Source organism: Equus quagga, chromosome 4 (genome assembly GCF_021613505.1).
Source record: "Equus quagga isolate Etosha38 chromosome 4, UCLA_HA_Equagga_1.0, whole genome shotgun sequence".
NCBI classification, from domain to species: Eukaryota; Metazoa; Chordata; class Mammalia; order Perissodactyla; family Equidae; genus Equus; species Equus quagga.
The window spans coordinates 6,032,367-6,051,776 of record NC_060270.1 but is presented as its reverse complement, the minus strand read 5'-3'; the positions used below and the strand labels follow the sequence as shown (position 1 = coordinate 6,051,776).

At 39.9% G+C, this 19,410-nt stretch overlaps 2 protein-coding genes across 10 annotated transcripts in view; one reads left to right on the top strand and one right to left on the bottom strand.

The window, feature by feature from the left end:
• Positions 1-1,089: 1,089 nt before the first annotated feature.
• LOC124238330 (putative protein FAM172B) lies at positions 1,090-9,211 on the bottom strand. Of its 2 annotated transcripts, none has more exons than XM_046659148.1 (2): positions 8,902-9,211; positions 1,090-2,522 (listed from the first exon to the last, which is right to left on the bottom strand). In XM_046659148.1, the coding sequence occupies exons 1-2, from the start codon at positions 8,989-8,991 to the stop codon at positions 1,428-1,430; spliced, it is 1,185 nt and encodes a 394-aa protein (XP_046515104.1). In that variant the 5' UTR covers positions 8,992-9,211; the 3' UTR covers positions 1,090-1,427. The 2 variants fall into 2 exon arrangements, with proteins under 2 accessions (XP_046515104.1, XP_046515105.1); XM_046659149.1 differs by lacking the exon at positions 8,902-9,211 and adding an exon at positions 6,089-6,612.
• A 1,038-nt stretch (positions 9,212-10,249) lies between these two features.
• Positions 10,250-19,410, top strand: part of SENP7 (SUMO specific peptidase 7) — a 140,794-nt gene continuing 131,633 nt past the window's right edge. For 3 of the 8 annotated variants that reach the window (XM_046659231.1, XM_046659230.1, XM_046659226.1), the window contains exon 1: positions 10,253-10,447. In XM_046659231.1, coding sequence (XP_046515187.1) covers positions 10,408-10,447 — 40 coding nt within the window. In that variant the 5' untranslated portion in view covers positions 10,253-10,407. Of the gene's footprint in view, positions 10,448-19,410 lie in introns of all 8 variants that reach the window. The other 5 variants (XM_046659227.1, XM_046659225.1, XM_046659232.1 and 2 more) reach the window with 3 other exon arrangements.

Here is a 19,410-nt window from a genome sequence, read left to right as displayed (position 1 = left end):
CAAGTGGTGCCATATCTGCAGCCAGGATCCGGACCAGTGAAACCCAGGGCCGCCAAAGCAGAGCATGTCAACTTAACCACTTGGCCACAGGACTGGCAACCTAATGTTTTCTTTAATACTACTCCCCCATAATCTTTTAGCTCAAGCTGAAGTGGACTCCTTTCTCCTGCCTCAGGACCTTTGTATATGCTGTTCCTTTGCCTATGACTTTGTTTTCTCAGATAACTACTATTGTTCTTCAAACTAAGCATCCTTTTCTCAGGGAAGTATTCCCTGAACCCCAAGGCTGGTTAGCTATCATGTTAGATGTTCCATTGCACCTGTGGAGGCCTGGAATTGGCCACCCAAGATATGTCTCTTTGGCATGATGATTATTTAGGGCTGGTTACTTTGCAGACAGGAAAGCAACTGAAAAGTAGAATTTACTTACGCTTTTGTTAAGAGATATTTACATTTGTAAGGGAAATCTCCATCTGTAAAGACGCCTCCCTCTCTGTACCAGCAAGAAGAGGGGGATGACTTTATCTCTGAAACTCTTAATCAATGCCAAAGGCAAGGACTTAAATCTGCATAATAATCTTATTCCTGTTTCTGGTAACCTCCCGTAACTGACTCCCCCCAACCCCAACATCCTCCTTTGTCTTTAGCTGAATATGATATTTAAGGCGGGGGCTTCAGCCATTTTGGCGAGTTGCTCAGCTTGCCTGAGCCTCTCCCATGTATACATGTTATAAAGCTTTGTTTAATTTTCTCCTGCTATTCTGCCTCATGTGAATTTAATTCGTTCTCCGGCCAGAAGAACCCAGAGAGGGTAGAGGAAATGTCTTCCTCCCCTACACACCCTTTATTTCTTAACTCTTTTCACACTTGCAATGTGTTGTTTATCGTGAATTCTGCAAAGACAAAGGCTATGTTGGCCTTGTTTGCCAGCGTCCCCAATACCTAGTATTGACTGGCACATAAAGGACACTCAAATATTTACTGAAAGTATGAGTAAACACACACACACAAGATCAACCTATTAAAACAAAAGAACACAAACATACAAAGAATGGAGTTGCTCATGATATTTATATGTTCACTTGGAATTTTAATATGGCATTAATAACATAAAAATCAAAGGCAATATTTAATTTGTATTAGTTGCAGCTTTGGTGTCATTCTACTAAACCATAAAAATGTAGCTTTTCAAAAGAGAGATCCTCTAACTTGACTAATACTGTGAAATATTAATGATGGTACTGACTGACTTCCTGCTTTGTCAAGAGGCTACAAAGGAGAACATATTCATTTTTTTAGAAAAGTAACAAATCAAGCCTTAAACCAGAACATACACTGTATATGAGCTGTAAGTGTTCTTTTCCTTCTACCATCTTCGTTAGCAAAGTTTCAGTGGACAAAAAAATCTTAGATGACCAAAAAGTAAATTAAGCACTTTGCTTTCTTTTTGTGGAGCTTCTAGTTTCTATTGGCACTTGAGAGAAAGTAATAGTCGTTTTGGCTTTCAAAGCTTTTTTAAAGTATTTAAAAATTGACTGAAGGCTAGAGGAAGGGGCTAAGCTGTGTTTTTCTGTACCGGCAGAAACCACAGGAAACTCCTTTTTCAAAACAGTAGCTGCAAGTTTATCCAAAGGCTTAGGGCTTGTCACCCATTCACGGCAGTGGTGCTTTATCCATGCTAATAACTGTCCATCACTTCCCAGCTGGTGTCCCACGTGGTGGTCCGAGTCAATAAGGGCAACGGCATATACTTTGCTCATCACTTCCCACTTTCTACGAACAAGCAAGTCCATAAAAACCAAGCCTCCATAACCATGCACGATGAAGGCAACATTCTTGCCTTCAGTCCTCGAAATGAAGTGATCCCACACGTAAGCCACGTGTTCTTCAGGAGTGTGGCTGCATCTTTTTGGAAGGCCTTGGAGAGGGTGCTGGAAAGATAAGAAGCTCTCTGCCTGAGCCATTTTTAGGGAGGGAGACTCAATGCTTTGTTTTAAAAGGCTTTTCCACTCTTTTTCCATCTTTAGGTCCACAAAATTGTCATTGGGGTTTAGCACAATTACATCATAATGTGCCTGCAATGCCATTTGAATACACGGGATCTGACTTCCGTGGTGGAGACCATGATGTATTATTGCCTGCTGACTCCATTGACCAGCTCGAAAGACCCCTTGGTCTTGAAGAAGGACGAGAACAACAGAATGATGATTTGTTAATGCTCCCTCACTCATGAAAAAGAAGCTTCTTGGTTCCTTATCAACCTCTTGTGGGATATACACCTTTTGTAATTTGCACAGTTTCTCCAAAAGCTCATAAATGTATTGTTCAAGCAAACGGCCGAGGGCCTGGTAGCGCTTGCTATTCCTCTCAAGGACATTTTCATAATAGTTAAAGACAAAAGGGCTTTGTGTCTCAGTGTGTCTCAATTCAGCTTTCTCATTGAAGTCATATTTAAATTCTTCCAGCAAGTCAGATTGTTCAATGAATTTTTGGAAGCTCAGCTCCTGAGTCACTGGTAGCCACTGAAAGTAAAAAGCAATTACGTATCAGCACTAGAAAAAATAAAATAAAATTTTTGCTTTGCTAAATTCTTTCTTTGGCAAATCATCCTAAATTAAGCACTTCATGGAGACATTAATCTTTTAACCTAAAGACTTTAACTGAAAATAATTGTGAGTGATGAAAAGTAGTGAGGGATTGAATATACTAAGCAACAACAGCCAGACTATATATGAAAATAAAACTTTGACCCACAACCTGCAGCAACTTGCCCAGGAAGTGAACCCCTTATCTACGATAACCAGCCCAGGAAGGCAGGCTGCTTTCTGAGAAAAGGAACTGTGTTTAATTAAGTGCTTGTCTTCAGTACTTACAACAGTGTCTGGCACATATTATATAAATATTTTTTGAATGAATAAGTGTAAAACAAGGATAACATAATTTACTTAACAAGGTTATTGTGAGAATTAAATTAATGTAGGTAAAAACTCTTACAGGGTGTCTCACACATGGAAGCTTTTGTGAAATTAGATAGGATGATCTTCCATTCTGAGAAATGTGAAATAAAAAAATATTTACATCTCTTGTCCAGCCTTGCTTATTCACTCAACATTGTGATGTTTATCCACATCAGTAAATGTAGTTCTAGGTCATTCATTTTCTCGGTTTGGAGTGTTCCATTGCTTGACTATGCCATAGTTTGTTTAACCATTTTCCTGTTGTAGAATATTTAGGTTGCTCCGATTTTCCATTATGATAAACAAAGCTGCAAAGAATATTGTTATAGCTAATTTTTGTGCACATATCAAGAGTTTCCCTAGGTAATACACCTAGAAGTGGGAAGTAATTAAATGGTTAAACAAAGGTCACACCAGCTCCTTTCATTTAGCCAGATATTGCCAAATTGCTCTCTAAAAAGGAGGGTCTATTACATATTTTGGCATGGATGAGGAGGTTTGCACAGAAAAGCAGTAATCTCTCAGATCTAAAAATACTTTGTTTATTCAGGTGCTGTGGTGAAAACTGCCCTTTTCTGCACTAAAATGGAGATACAGAATATTTAAAACTCAAAGAACTAAACAAAAGAACATTGCTAGCTATTTAACTTTTCTTTCAATCAGAGAGTAAACAAAATCAGTATTTTCTAATAGCACACATTATACAGCATTCAATTACCCTTTTTCACCTTTAAGAGGTTGTGTACCTATTTTGAGAGACAATTCTTTGGCCAAAAGAATGCGAGTTTGTAAACTGGAAAACCAAAATGGCACAAAGATGTATGAAGGACAGGTGGAGGTGAGCAGCAGCAAGGTGATGAGTATCTTGTAGAATGAAAAGGTAGACAATTCTTTAGAATTTAGTATGCACATTTTGCTTGGCTAATAGACTCCAACCTGTAACTCTCCCTTGAATTCATATCCAACTGTCTACTTGATGTATTTACTTGGGAGTGACATAGCCAAATCAAACTTAACATGTCCAAAACACCCTCTTCAATCTACTCTCCCTCCAGTCTTTCCTATCTTAGTAAATGGCAACTCCATTCTTTCAGTTGCTCATGCCACAAACTTCCCTTCCCTCTTTCACAGTGCACAATCAATCAGAAAATCTCTGAGCTCTGCTATTTGAAATATATCTGTAATCTAATCACTTATCATCCCTCCACCTCTAGCACCCTAGTCCAAGTCGCCATCAACTCTCGTCTTCATTATTAGGTTTCCTATCTAAGCTCTTTGCATAAGCTCTTATGTCCCTGCAGTGTTTTCCACATAACAGCTGCAACTGAACTCAAGGGGTCCATCTGTCAGTGAGTTCGGAGCCAAAAAGCACAACCAAGGCAGAAGTAGAAGAAAGGTCTGTTACTTGCACAAGCCATGGAGAGCACTGGGGCTATCTCCCAAAGCAGCATCTCTGAACACAATGCCAGTAGGGACTTTACACTGCCAATGGCAGAAGATCATGGTTAATTTGTATACTGTGTTCTCCCATGGCACACGCATGGCACGTATACATACTATTACATACATCATATGATGGGAAAATGGCAGCTTGGTCTCTCTCAGAGGAGGAGAACTTAAAATGTTGATTAGATTATGATGGGAACAGTTCACCTCAGTTCATTTTAGAGCAGTTTGAGGCAGCTAGCACTGGCTTCAGCTAGCTTGCTTGTGGGAAGCTTCTGTGGTTAGGCTCTTCCTGAAACTTTCTGTCTGCAAAACACTCAACAGGTAATGTTAGTTTTTCTACAAGATCCTCAGTACCCCTTTCTTTGCCTAACTTCCTGATTACACAGCTAGAATGATTTTCTCAAAATTGGAAAAAATTGGATGTCATACCCCTGTTCAAAATTCTCAGTGGTCTCCCCTCTCACTTAGAATAAAAACCTGTCTTTCTTTCTCTCTCTCTCTCTCTTTCTTTTCTTTTCAACTCTTATTACCAACTGATATACACTGGCTTATTGTCTTTTTCCCCCTATTAGAATGTAAGTTCCATGAGAACAGGGACAAGGACTTTGTTTTTTGCACTACTGTATCTCTAGTTCTTGGAATAGTGCCTAGTGAATAGTGGGCACTTAAATATTGTTATTAGAATTTTACAATTTTTGCTAAGGGCAGAAGGAGGCAAAGAGCAAAAGTCCTCTAGCTGTATACACAGGAGAAAGATGCACACAAAGATTTGAAAAATTATAGAGGCTTCTTCTATAATTCTAAAGCTAATGACTGTTGATTTATGAATTATTCTTAGAGAATATCCTATGCATCTATATATATTTTCTCTTTTGCAAATAAAGATGGTCTATTAAAATAAAGAAGGGGAGGGCCAGCCTGGCAGCACAGCGGTTAAGCTTCCACTTTGGCGGCCCGGGGTTTGCCAGTTCAGATCTTAGGTGCTGACCTATGCTCCCCTTGTCAAGCCACCACTGTGGCAGGCGTCCCACATATAAAGCAGAGGAATATGGGCACAGATGTTGGCTCAGGGCCAGTCTTCCCTAGCAAAAAGAGGAGGATTGGGGGCAGATGTTAACTCAGGGCTAATCTTCCTAAAATAATAATAATATTAAAAATAAAATAAAGAAGGAGAGAAACTGTTTTATATGGTTAGTTTTCTAAAGAATGGGTTAGAATAAGATAGCTTAGCTTCAAGAATAAGACTGTCAGAGCTCCAAAGGATGTTGTTGATATTCTTAGCTAATATGTTTACTGTATACAGAAGTGAGGCTTTCAAAGGTAAAGCGACATGCCCAAAATAACTCAGGCAGCTCTAGGAGCGTGAGAGAAGATTCACTTTTACCAGAGATCTTAAAAATGCATACTATTTGACTGCTTATTTCATTCATTTACCAAAAATTTAGTGAGGGTATTTGTTAGACACTTAGTTTCCCATATTAAGTAGTCTAGTCATTTCACATTGAATGAAATTAAATAAAAAGGAGAATAGTATGTAATCATTCATTAGAATTTCAAACTAGATCCTTCTAGTAACCTGGATTACGTGGTGATACATTTGTTATGTTTTGCTCTAGGTGTGGCTATTATTATTTTTAATGAATTATTTTTAAAAAATTGTGGTAAAATATACCAACACTTACCAGTTGAACCATTTTTGGGGGTGCAGTTCAGCGGCATTAAATGCATTCACGTCGTTGTGCAACCATTACTGCCATTCATCCATAGAACATTTTTCATCTTGCAAAACTGTACCTTTGTACCCATTAAGCAATAACTCTTCATCTCCCCGTCCCCCCTGCCCCTGGCAAACCAGTCCATACTCCGTCTCTATGAATTTGACAAGAAAACAGTGGCTGGGGCAATAGAATCATGGATACAAATAATTTTAATTAGCTTATTTGAGTTTTAAGGAACTCCTTTTCCCTCAAGGATCATAAGCGGTTATATTTAACAATATTTTACATTCTTCACAGATGATTAGTAAGCTTTTATGAAAATACAGTTTTACAACCTAAGAAGTTAGGGGCTAACCCCTGGTTACAGTAAAATTCTATTACAGTAATTACAGTCCTTTGGTATATTTGAGAAAGAGGTCCTTTTGAATATCCTATGCCATGAAGAAGCACAGAATGAAAGATGCTTCACTCAGAAAATTTAAAAATATCTAAAGAAATTTTTCTTTACAATGAACATGTTTTTATTTATTTATTTAGAAAAACAAAACAAAACAAACCCCTGGAAAACATATTTTAAGAAAAGAGTACACAACTAGAAGGACCCACAACTAAAACATATAACTATGTACTGGGGGATTTTTGGAGAAAAAGCAGAAAAAAAAAAAAAAGACTGGCAACACTCGTTAGCTCAGGTGCCAATCTTTTGGAAAAAAAAAAGAAAGGAGTTACTGTTTTGGTGCAAAAGTAGGAGTATTTTTATTTTTCCAACATGAATGCAATTATGAGCTTTTCTTTTTAGAAAAATAATTATGCCTGCATACAATTCCATTTAGTAAATTGTAGAAAATAGTAGAAAGTGATAAAGCTTATGAAATGATATACGTAGGGGCCAGCCCAGTGGCATAGTGGTTAAGTTCCCACACTCCGCTTTGGTGGCCCTGGTTTTTGTGTTTGGATCCTGCAGGGACCTATGCCGCTCATCAAGCCATGCTGTGGCACCGACCCACACACAAAATAGAGGGGGACTGGCACAGAAGTTGGCTCAGGGCCAGCCTTCCTCACCCCTGCCTCCTCAAAAAAGAAAAAAAGAAATTATATATGTAAAAGTTTCAAAAAAGAGCAAACTAAATAGGATCCCTTCCCTTTGCCTGCCTCTCCCTAGGAAAGACTAAAGCTGAATTTAATCCACTTGAGGCAAAGGCACATAGAAAATAAGATATTAGAGACTAATGAAAAGCATCAGCTATTTCAAAATCTTGGGTTTCCCAAATTTCAGCATGCAATAGAATCTCCTAGGAATGCAGGTTTTCATAACTTCTGAGAACAGGCTATTTCATTATAGAGCAATCACAATTGCTGATTGTCTTAAAAAGGAAGATACTTTTAAATCCAAACAACCTATACCTGTCTTTTTATGAATCCCATGTTACTTTCTATGTGGCTCTTGACATAAGAAGTCCCGGTATTTTAAAGACAAGAATCAACTACTAAGGAAGATGAGGTGAAGAGCAACATGACACAGTGCTCCAAATATCTGTGCAAGATCTAGGCTTTCCTGGAACCCACGGTAAGCAATTCCAGATTGTTCATTTTAATTTTTAAAACAGTTCAGGAAGTGAAGATGTCCCCAGTGCCCATCCAAACCTATATACATTCATACTGTACTTAAAATTAATTCACTTGTGATGAGAAAGGGCCTTTTGTAGATTCATTAAGCTCTCTTCGAAGAAATAGTTAATCCAGGGGTAAAACAAAGGGTTGATCAATTTCACACTGCCACTATGTCTTGAAACTATGAAGACCATATCCACTGCTTAAAACAAAATACAATAAATACCTAATTTAAACGCTTCATACCTACTTTTAACATTTAATAAAGAACCATACCCATTAAAATCAAACCAGTCCATCCTCTCCTCTTCTTATAAAATACTAGGTTGATGAATTTCTAATCTTAAATGATTTTAATTTAAAAGGCTCTATACACTGTGAGCTAAATGTACGTAAAAGAAATGACATTATTCCCAAACAAACCAAGAAAGTCATTCACTTGTTTTTGGTCTTTCTTATTTTTTAAGTAAGGAAGCTTTCACCTAAACATCATAAAACACTATAAAAGAAAAGATCATTTAATTAGTCTTTCATAAAAGGCAAAGTGAAGTTGTTAAATGACTGCCTCAAAAGTAGAAACTGGGGCCGGCCCTGTGGCTGAGTGGCTGAGTTTGAGGCTCTGCTCCGGCGGCCCAGGGTTTCCCAGGGTCGGATCCTGAGCACTGACACGGCCCTGCTCATCAGGCCATGCTGAGGCGGCGTCCTGCATGCCACAACTGGAAGGACCCACAACTGAAAAATACACAACTATGTATCGGGGGGCTTTGGGGAGAAGAAGGAAACATAAAAGCTCTAAAAAAAACTCCAAAAACCCCAAAACAAAACAAAGCAAAAAGTAGAAACTGAACTTCTTTAGTCCTTTAGTTTGCAATACAGTCAACCATGTACTAGAGACTGTAAAAGCTAAAACAACAAAAATACTGGTTAAAAAAAGCAAATTTGAAATTCTTGAGCTTAAAGGTCATTTATCTTCAAATATGTTATTCAAAACAAGCTCCAATTCGAAGAAACAAACTGGCTCACTAAGTCTTTATTTGCAGAAATGCTATATTTGGTTCAATGACAAGTTTAAATGATACATTCGTAAGCTGAATAATTTGATTAACTTCTTATAATTTCATTACTCATAAATTAACTTCTTACTGCTAAGCTTTAAAACCACTTACTTTGACAGAAGCTGCCAGTTCGGGCGGAAATTGATTAGGCCTACTTACGCTCTCCTTTTTCACGTTCCCATCTGTCAGCTCAACTTCCATCTTTTGCAGTCAATTTGTTTCCTATAATATCGGCTAACGAATTAAGCCTGTTTGACTCTTGAGTTAGTTAAATCATTCAATTAAAAAAGTTGATTTTCGAAGAAACTTAAAATTCAGATATTTTCCAGTAAGCAGCGTTTCTATTTGTTAAACAGAAATAAACCAGGGCCTCTAAACGAAACCCTTGCAGTGCATTTCAATCTCAGCAAGCCCTGAAGTATTCCAGCCGATTCTGCCCTGAAAGCCACACCCCCAGCCCCATAGGGCCCCCACCTGGAGCTTTCCCCCTACCCCAGCACCCGCCTCTCAGCAGTAATTAAGACGCACGGCTCAAGAAGCCCGAGACCGGGCTCTGGCGGTGAGGCGTGCAGGTCCCTTTATTGGCCCTGGTGAAAGGGGGCGGCGCGCAGGTTCAGCTCGAGCATCCTCCCTTCCAGCTTGGAACACTCCAGTATCATTTCGCCTTGACAAGAGCGCTCTGCTGAATTTTGTTAAACTTATTGTGATTAAAGCTGACACCGTAAAAAAATTTATTCCGATATGTCTACTGTGGCTAATGAAACAGGACAATTTTCTGGACCGATGGGCCCTTTGAAAGGACTAAAAAATAATCAGTCTAAAAGTACCAGACGTTGAATTCACTGAGGACAGGAATGATCCCTCAAGAATTGCAATATAAGTGAGTCGGACGAATTCCAGCTACAGCCACCCACTTTCTCTCACCATTTCAGCATTTCATGTTTTACAAAATTGAGGTCCAGCTTTTTTTCTTTTTTTCCCCAGGTCTTTAAAAATGTCGAGTTTGAACTTGAAAAAGAGATCCTCTATTAGAAGGACATTTTTTCCTCAGCTGACCTAATTTATTTCCACTCCAACTGCCTCCACCTATAGCTAGGCTACTGGGTGATTTTTCCGTCTGAAAATCTTGTTTCTGAATTTGAGGAAGCTCCTCGAGGGTAAACACATAGGCGAGACCGTGCGGAAAATAATACTGCAACAGGAGTAACGTTTTATTCTATTTCCGGGGCCGCCCGGCAGGACACAGTAAACTGGAGGAATTCCTCGTTTCCCTTCTTTAATTTTTAGTCAACCGTGTCTTCAAAGCCCACAAAGCCCTTGACGATCTGGGGTGTAACCTCGCCCCAGCCCCACGCTCCCACGCGGGCAGAGCTGACGAGAAACGCGCACTGAACACCCTCCCGGAGGGGTACCCGCTGACAACAGCGGTCCCAGGAACTGACTTCCGGGCGGAGGTGGGCGGGGCGCCGACTTCCGGTCGGAGGGCCGGCGCCGCTTTTGCGCAAGCGCGGGCCCCACTTTCCTGGCTCTTTTCTTTCCCCTCCCCCTCCGGCCCCCGCCTGAGGGGTCTTGAGGTGACAGCGACGGCAACTGCGAGTCCAGCAGGAGGAGGAGAAGATGGACAAGGGGAAGGCCGGGCGCCGGCGCTCTTCATCCGGTGAGGAAGGGGCGGAGGAGGGCTGCGCGTATTGTCGCTTGTCTGGGGCGGACGGGAGGCGGGCGGCGGGGGCTGGGCCCGGGCGGCGGGGGCTCGGCGGGGGCTCGGGCGCGGAGGGCGGAGGGCGCGCACAATGGAAGCCTCCGGGTCGCCGCCCCTGCGAGCCGGTGCCGGGCCCGAGCTGTCATCGGAGCCTCGGCGCTCTGCGCTCGGCAGCCTCCATCCCTCCCTCCTGCCGCGATCGCCCTGCGGGAGGCTCCTCGGCCCAGCGATGCCCCCGCTGGCTGCGCCCTCCTGCCACGCCCTCCTCGTCTGCCCCCGACGTTGCCGGTGCTTTTCCAGCTTCCCGGCGCCCGACCCTGCGTTCCTCGGTCCCCTTGGTTCTCTCCGGGCCGGGAGAAGCGGCTGCCGAGAAGGGTAGGCGGGGCTTGCTAATTGACACTTCGCTCCGCTGACGGATGCTGCCCCTGGGCTCCTTCCTCCGAGCGGGCCCCCTGAGCAACAGTGTTCTTTTCCAGCCCCCTCCTGCTTCTTCCAAAAGCGATCGGAAAGTCGAACAAAGGATTTGAAGCCGTGCTTTCGTTGTGTTTTTATTCTCAGCATGTTTTTGTTTTGACATTGCTTTACGGTTTGATTGACCACCTTCGGTTTCGAGTACTACGTCTTGGAAACACTTAAGACAGGCGGTGAAGCTCCTCCCATCAACAAGTTTCTGTTAAAGATCTCAGCCCTTAAGGGTACCCCAGGTCCTTGCGCTGAGTGCTGTGGACGTAGCAGCGGAGGAGAGGACTCTCCGTAATAAGCTCACCATCTCCTACACAAACTAACGCTCGTTAGTTATTTCGTTTTCTCATTTTTCATTGTACCGTTTATTTTTGCAGACACAGTGTTAACAATTCCAAATTTATTTAGGCGTGCCCTGGAGCAGTGCATCTCAAACTTTTTTCGACCTTATCCATAAAGGAGAGTGAACACGGATCTCCGGGACATTGCCTGAAGCCGTTGAAAGCGTGAAATTCCTTTTCCTAAGCAGCCAGTGTTATCCTTTGTGTGTGTGTCTATATTCTAGCGATAGTCTTTGCCTTTGAAAGTATGTGAATATACTCCCTCTCTCTCTCTATCCACACATATGTATGGATACGCCTCCAGTAGATCACTGTTTGTTTTAATATGCCTATTTTCTCCCCTAAAACCTTCAAGTAAAATCGAGACATTAGGAAAATGCACAATGTTTATCTGGTGTCATTTGTGTGCTTTTTGACACAGAACTTTAGGGGTAATCATACTTCAGTTTAAGATGCACAGCTTTTTTCAATAAATGCATTTCATCTTGGTTTAATACATTTTTTGTGGGGAGGAAGGGCAAAATATTAGCCTTGTTCTTCAGCAAGTCCCATCCCTTTTACCTGGTTACACTTAGACTTATTTATTTATTACAGTTAATTTGATGCAAGTAGTTGTGGGAAGTAAATTTTGAGAATAAAACTTAATCCTTAAAAGACAGTGATGTTTCTGTTAGTTATCCCTCTGGAGAGGATTTTGTTTTTCTGATGACTTCCCTTTCAGAGCTGTCCTTTTTGAAAAGTAATTGTTAATGTATAATAAAAACTGCTCTCACATCTAGTAATACCCAGCTGTACTCAGTATTTATCTGGTTTTAAGAAATGAACATTGATTTTTTAAGAATGAGTTTTTTAAATAGTGTATAATTTTCTCACGTAAATTCTCAGAAATAAAACAAATGATCAGTTGCTGTTTGCAGGGGTTCTGGATTCTGTGTGACACGTAAATGCATGCAGTTGTCATTTTATTGGGGATGGTTGCTACCTGAGACTCAAATGACTGGAAGTGACATTTGTGGTCATCAGAATTTCACAAGTACGCAAAGAAGGAATTTGATTAATGAACCAGGAAGAATTCTGAATTAGAGGTAGAAGGAAGGTGGATAGCAGTAGACAGAGAAAACAAGACAGGAAGTCTGGAAGTCTCTCCGTGAGGCTGTGCTGGGTTTCCCTACACTTTCTCCTGAACGAGGAGGAACTGTGAAGAGTTACAAGTGTATTGCTCAGAACTCTTATTTTCAAGTAGCAGAAACCCAATTCCAGCTGGTTTAAGCTAAACACAAAACAGGTATTTGTGGACTCACATAACTGATAACTGTAGGAGTGGGCTGGCTTCCCGACTGGCTGTGTTTGCTTTAGGCGCTGGTTCTCAAGGTCTGAGGACACCTGGGTTCGCTGAGACCCTTTTGTGTCTGAAGGGTCAAAACTATTTTCCTAATTTTAAGACATTCTTTGCCTTTTCCTCTTATTATCCCACGTGTCCAATAGAGTTTTCCACAGGCTATGTGATGGGTGCCACAACAAACTGAATGCAGAAGCAGATAGGGAAAATCAACTGTCTTTTCTTAAGCCAGACATTAAAGAGATTTACAAATCGGTAAAATAAGGGCATTCTTTGTATTTTTTTTGAAAATATAGTTATCTTTCACAAAAATATTTTATGTTAACATGCAACGTGTTTATTGTTTTTAAATGAATTAATAAATATTTTAAAATTAAAAGAAAAATTCCATAAGTAGAAGAACCACAAAAACTCTGATTATCCTGCTTTCCTGGAATGCGGCCATGAATCAGGACTTAAGCACAAAATGCCTGTGAACAGTGAGAGGAGAAATGAGAAAGCCTGTATGCTAAAGTTCAGTCTTGAGAAGATTCTCAGGCCTTTCTTCAGAGTATAGTGAATCTGTATTTTTAAATTATTTATATAACCCCAATAAGTATGAATATCACATTTCCAAGTTCACAACATATTAAAAGCAGTAAATTAGATGGAGGTACAGATAAAAAATTTATTGGCACCGGAAACAGGTCATCTAACAGTTGAGTGAAATAATATTTAAATGCATGGATCATTCGAGGGGGAATGACTACTAGAAACATTTGACAACAACAAAATTATGACAGATAGATTACAGTCATAGAGCATAATTTTCAAATGAAGTTTTGAATTAAAACAGGAAAGTTCAAATAAATTTCAGGCTTTCAACTGGTTGCTTTACGCAACATCCTTGGAGATCTCTGTTCACTCTCATTTGCAGTTAAGGATCCATGTGTTTTTTGAGTACTTAGGTACTAAGCAGTGTGCTAAGAATTTTACAAACTTTCATTCCTTCAAAAACCTAATGAGGTGGTTATCATTATTTCTGATTTACAGCTGAGGAAACTGGGATTTAGGAAGGGCAAGCAACTGTTAGCAATAGCAAGTGAGAAACAGAGCCAGAATCCAAAATCTGGGTCTTTCTGATTACAAAATTTAGAATTTTAACCTCTTTTACTGTCACAGGGTGTTAGTGAACCTTACTTGGAAAAAAGAAGGTTCTGTGGATAAATAAATGTGACAACTGTAGTTGTAAGAAAATTTTATTCGGCCCGCCTGGTGGCTAAGTTTGGCACGCTGTGCTTTGGTGGCCTGGGTTAGGTTCCCAGAGGCAGACCTACACCACTCCTCTGCGGCCATGCTGTGGCAGTGACTCACATACAAAATAGAGGAGGATTGGCACAGATGTTACCTCAGGGTGAATCTTCCTCAGCAAAAGAAAAGAAAAAATTTTATTTATTGCAGGATTTTTCAGAGCCTTTGCTGTCCTGCTGTATGTTATGCCTCTCCAAGACAGTGACTGAGCTGGCAGTGTTTCTCACACTTGCTTGATTCTGAAACTCTTCCCTCCTCCCCAGCTTTCAACTTGAGGGTCTAGTGTCCCATGCTGATACAGCTTTCTTTTCTCGCTAGGCCCAGGAGATGCATATTTTGCATTGTACATGTAATGAATCATAATTGCAGTTCAAAACCAGAATCTACAATTAATAATGATAAAACTACATTATTTGCAGAGATGTTAGCTGAAGCCATTGGAATGAATGGAATTACCCATGGAAGGAGTGTTGAGTGAGAAAAGTCTTGAGTCACATACATTTGATTTCAGAGGAGGGAGGAAGAGATGTTGGTAAGCAGTTATATAGGCAGATTAGGAGTGGGATAGGTTTATGAAGCAAGGGAAGAGAGTGAAGGGCAATGTAAATCAGAGAGTTAAAGTAGTATGAGAGTGCTGGGTTTGGCAATTAGCAGGTCACAAGAGCCACATTTCAAGAGGCTAAACAAATGAGTGGCGGTGAGGAAACAGGGAAAATGAGATGTGAAAGAAGGGAGATTTCTAGAACAAGCTTGAGTAGGAAATTAGGTAGAAAGGAAGTGTTTTTTTTTTTTTTAACACTATCAAAGACTTAAATCAGGTTGGTGGGGAGTACAAAAGGGGTCAGTGGAGAGAGAGAGATACCAGGTAAGAGATAACTCATGGGTTGAGGTCCCAGAAGAAATGGGAGAGCATGGAATCAAAGGACAGTTCTTTGAGCTGTACAGAAAGGAGGGAAGATGGATAAAGATATAGATAAATTTTGACAAGGATGTTGCAATCATGGCTTTTAAGTGAAGTAGGAGGCAAGATCATCTTTTGAGAAAGAGGGATGTTCGAGTAGTATTGGAAGCTCAGAATAGAGTAGGAGGTCAATTAGGGATGCAGAAAAGAACTGTGAAGTAATTTTGAAAGCCTTGGTTAAGAGAAATGTGAGTTTGTAGCGGTAGTAGTTGCAGACTACAGTTATGTGATTTCATTCAGCAGTGCTAAGCGGTCCAGGAGCAAGAATTTTGGGGGAAAAAAGAATTTAGTTTACTTACGGTTATAGGGTATGACAAAATGTGGGGGCAAAAAATGGATTCAATCTGAGTGAGGGAATGGAAAGATCAAAGCATAGTATATTATAGAATGAGAGGTTCACACTTGAGAACTTGAGAAGTGTGACACTGTTGCTTAAATCCATTCATGAATGTATGTTGCTGAAATGGGGATGTGTGGAAGAAGTTTGTTGGAGTAGCATAAATTAAGGTGAGTCCATTGTATTAAGTGAGTTGACTTATGGAAGTTTTAGAGCTGCAGAATGATGGTAGATTTTAATGATAGAGAGGAAAACCATGAATTAAGTATTCTAGGAATGTTGGAGAGGGTCTTGGGTTAGTACATCCACAAATATGGGTGAGGTAATATATCCAATTTATGGGAATTTTGAAGGAGGAATTAATGCAATAAAGATAGAATATTAATTGGAAGTGCCGGTAGGGGGAGGACATTGTTAATCCCTACTCCTGGTTTTGTAAGTGGGAGAAGAATCTTCTTGAGAGGGTCTTAAAAACCTTGTAGTCAATAAAAAGCTAGAATTCAGTTAAGCTGAGGTAGAGGAAGTGTTCAAGGAAAAGATTCAGAATTTAAGGAAATTGTATTGACTCTGGAAAGGAATTTAGTGGGCTAGGGAAGAGATGGAGAAGAATGTTGATGAAAGGGTAGAGTTGAATTACATAAGAGATGAGAGAATAGCAATCTAATAAGCTATGGGGATTGGCATCTAAGGTGGGGAGTGTGATTCCCAGGCCTGATGATGGAAGGCTGAGGATTGGAAAGTACATTAGAGGGACATCATAACAGAGAGAATGGGTTACGGATAGGATTGAGTAGCTCCAAAGATCCAGACTGGAACTTTGTCATAATGGTGCTGTCTCAAACCTGCCTCCCAGATGGATAACCGTAATATGAGCCTTAAATAATTTAGGAGGCTAGCTAGTGTGGGCTGCTCCTTTGTATTTACCTGTATTGATAACTCACCTCTTGGCTGCACCTGGCACTGAACTATCTTTCTACCCATTTCCGCCTATCTAAAACTTACTCATTCTCTAACGCTTACTTCAAAGTTGAGTTCAGTTGTGCCTTTCCAAGAACTATCTCCTAAGTTAACTCAAACTTAAAAAAAAATACCTATTTCTGAACTTCCATGGGTCTTTGTTCCTCTTACATGATGTTTATCAGATTCCATCATGTACTCCAGCTTGCTGAATTGTTTAATCTCTCCTGTTATACTAGTAACTGTATGACACGGACTCTTATTCATTTTATATCGCCATAGTGTCCAGCATGCCGAGAGTACACTGGTTAAGAATATCACTCTTGAATCAGAACAGGGATGGATCAACATGGTGACCTTCGGCCAGTTATTTGGATTCTTCTAACCTAAATTCTTCATCTGTAAGATAGAGATAATATCATTACTGATCTCATAAGGCTTTTGTAAGGATTAAATAAAATAATTTGTGTAAAGTACTTAGCATAGTACCTGACAGTGGTCGTTACTATTATCTTAAATGTTTATGGAATAAATAAGTGAATGAATGATTTCACAAGCTCCTTGGGAAAAAATCATGCTTTTTCATTATTTGACTCATGTATTTAGAATGAGAATAATTAGATTTTCCTGTGTCCTAATACTAATATACTGAGGTCTCTTAAAAAGGGATATTTTAATATAAAATATTGTAATAATAGTAGTTACCATTTATTTTGCACTATGTGCTGGACATAATGCTATATACTTTAATATGGGCTATCTTGCTTTAATCTTAACAATTCAAAAGCTGGATATTCTCCCTTTTTTAGAGATGAGAAACTGAGTCTCAGAGAAGTCACAACTAGTAAACCAAGTTATAAATTTAGGTTATTTGCCTTTAAAATTTGTGCTCTTGAACACTTATGCTATACCAGATAATCACAAGTGGAGGCACGTCATATATTTATTAAAATGCTCCAAAACCAACCAAGTATATGATGGAGCAACTTAATTATAAACACCCCTAAACTTTTTGGAAGTCACAATAGTAGTAAAGGAAATAGGGAAACATGCTGCAAAACAGGATGGAAGCACTTTTAACTCAATGAGTCAGTTTGGGAATATTAATCTGTAAATTGAAATTTAAGCAACTGATATTCCTTTTTAAAAATATGTATTTTTGGGGGCTGGCCCCATGGCCAAGTGGTTAAGTGGTGTGCTCTGCTTCAACGTCCCAGGGTTTCGCTGGTTCAGATCCTGGGCGTGGACATGGCACTGCTCATCAGGCCATGCTGAGGTGGCGTCCCACATACTACAACTTGAAGGACCCACAACTAAAATATACAACTATGTACCGGGTGGCTTTGGGGGGAAACAAGAAAAATAAAATCTTTAAAAATATGTATTTTATTAAATGTAAAGTTGACTAGAAAGTGAATTTATATGAGGTAAAGGCTTTCTTACCATTTATTTAAAAAATTATTTAGTTTTGGTAGTCTGTCTAAGGAATGCTGCTTTATTGAAAATTATTTAAAGTTATCAAAAGCTTAAGTATGGGGGCTGGCCTCATGGCCGAATGGTTAAGTTCGCATACTCCACTTCAGTGGCCTGGGGTTTCTATTTGGTTCCTGGGTGCGGACATGGCACCGCTTTTCAAGCCATGCTAAGGCGGCGTCCCACATAGCACAACCAGAGGCACTCACAACTAGAATATACAACTATGTACTGGGAGGCTTTGGGGAGAAGAAGAAGAAGAAAAAAAGAAGATTGGCAACAGCTGTTAGTTCAGGTGCCAATCTTATAAATAAAAAAAAAAGCTTAAGTATAGAGGTTAAAATAATTTTTGTATCAGTGCTTGCTTCAGGAAATGCATATGGTGGAATTAATGCTATGTATTATGAACGTAGGGAAATTATTTCAGCTATATAGATTTCTGGATAAGCTATAGTCCATTTGTTATAATTAATTGCTATTTTAAAAGTTTTTTTTTCCATTTTTTAAATTAAGGTTATGAAAGTTAACATCCTTGTGAAATTACAGTTGTACATCATTATTAGGCATGTTGTAGGTACACCACTTCACCCCTAGTGCCCTCCCCCCACTCCCCTTTCCCCTGGCAACCACTGATCAGTTCTCTTTGTCCATATGTTAACTACCACCTATGAGTGGAGTCATACAGAGTCCGTCTTTCTCTGTCTGGCTTATTTCAGTCAACATAATACCCTCAAGGTCTATCCATGTTGTTGTGAATGGGGCGACTTTGTCCTTTTTTATGGCTGAGTAGTATTCCATTGTATATATATACCACATCTTCTTTATCCAATCATCAGTTGCTGGGCACTTAGGTTGGTTCCATGACTTGGCTATTGTGAATACTGCTGCGATGAACATAGGGATGCATGGAACTTTTGGAATTGCTGATTTCAGGTTCTTAGGATAGATACCCAATAGTGGGATGGCTGGGTCATAAGGTATTTCTATTCTTAACTTTTTGAGGAATCTCCATACTGTTTTCCATAGTGGCTGCACCAGTTTGCATTCCCACCAACAGTGTATGAGGGTTCCCTTTTCTCCACAGCCTCTCCAACATTTGTCACTCTTGGTTTTGGATATTTTTGCCATTCTAACAGGTGTAAGGTGATATCTTAGTATAGTTTTGATTTGCATTTCCCTGATGATTAGTGATGATGAGCATCTTTTCATGTGTCTATTGGCCATCCGTATATCTTTGGAGAAATGTCTGTTCGTGTCCCCTGCCCATTTTGTAATTGGGTTGTTTGATTTTTTATTGTTGAGTTGTGTGAGTTCTTTGTATATTATGGAGATTAACCCTTTGTCGGATAAATAACTTGTGAATATTTTTTCCCAATTAGTGGGCTGTTTTTTTGTTTCAATCCTGTTTCCCCTTGCCTTGAAGAAGCTCTTTAGTCTGATGAAGTCCCATTTGTTTATTCTTTCTATTGTTTCCCTCATGTGAGGGGTTATGGTGTCCGAAAAGATTCTTTTGAAGCTGATGTCAAAGAGTGTACTGCCGATATTCTCTTCTAGAAGACTTATTGTTTCAGGCCTAATCTTTAGGTCTTTGATCCATTTTGAGTTTATTTTAGTAAATGGTGAAAAAGAATGGTTGATTTTCATTCTTTTACATGTGGCTTTCCAGTTTTCCCAGCACCATTTGTTGAAGAGACTTTCTTTCCTCCATTGTAGGCCCTCAAAGATTAGCTGTCCATAGATGTGTGGTTTTGTTTCTGGGCT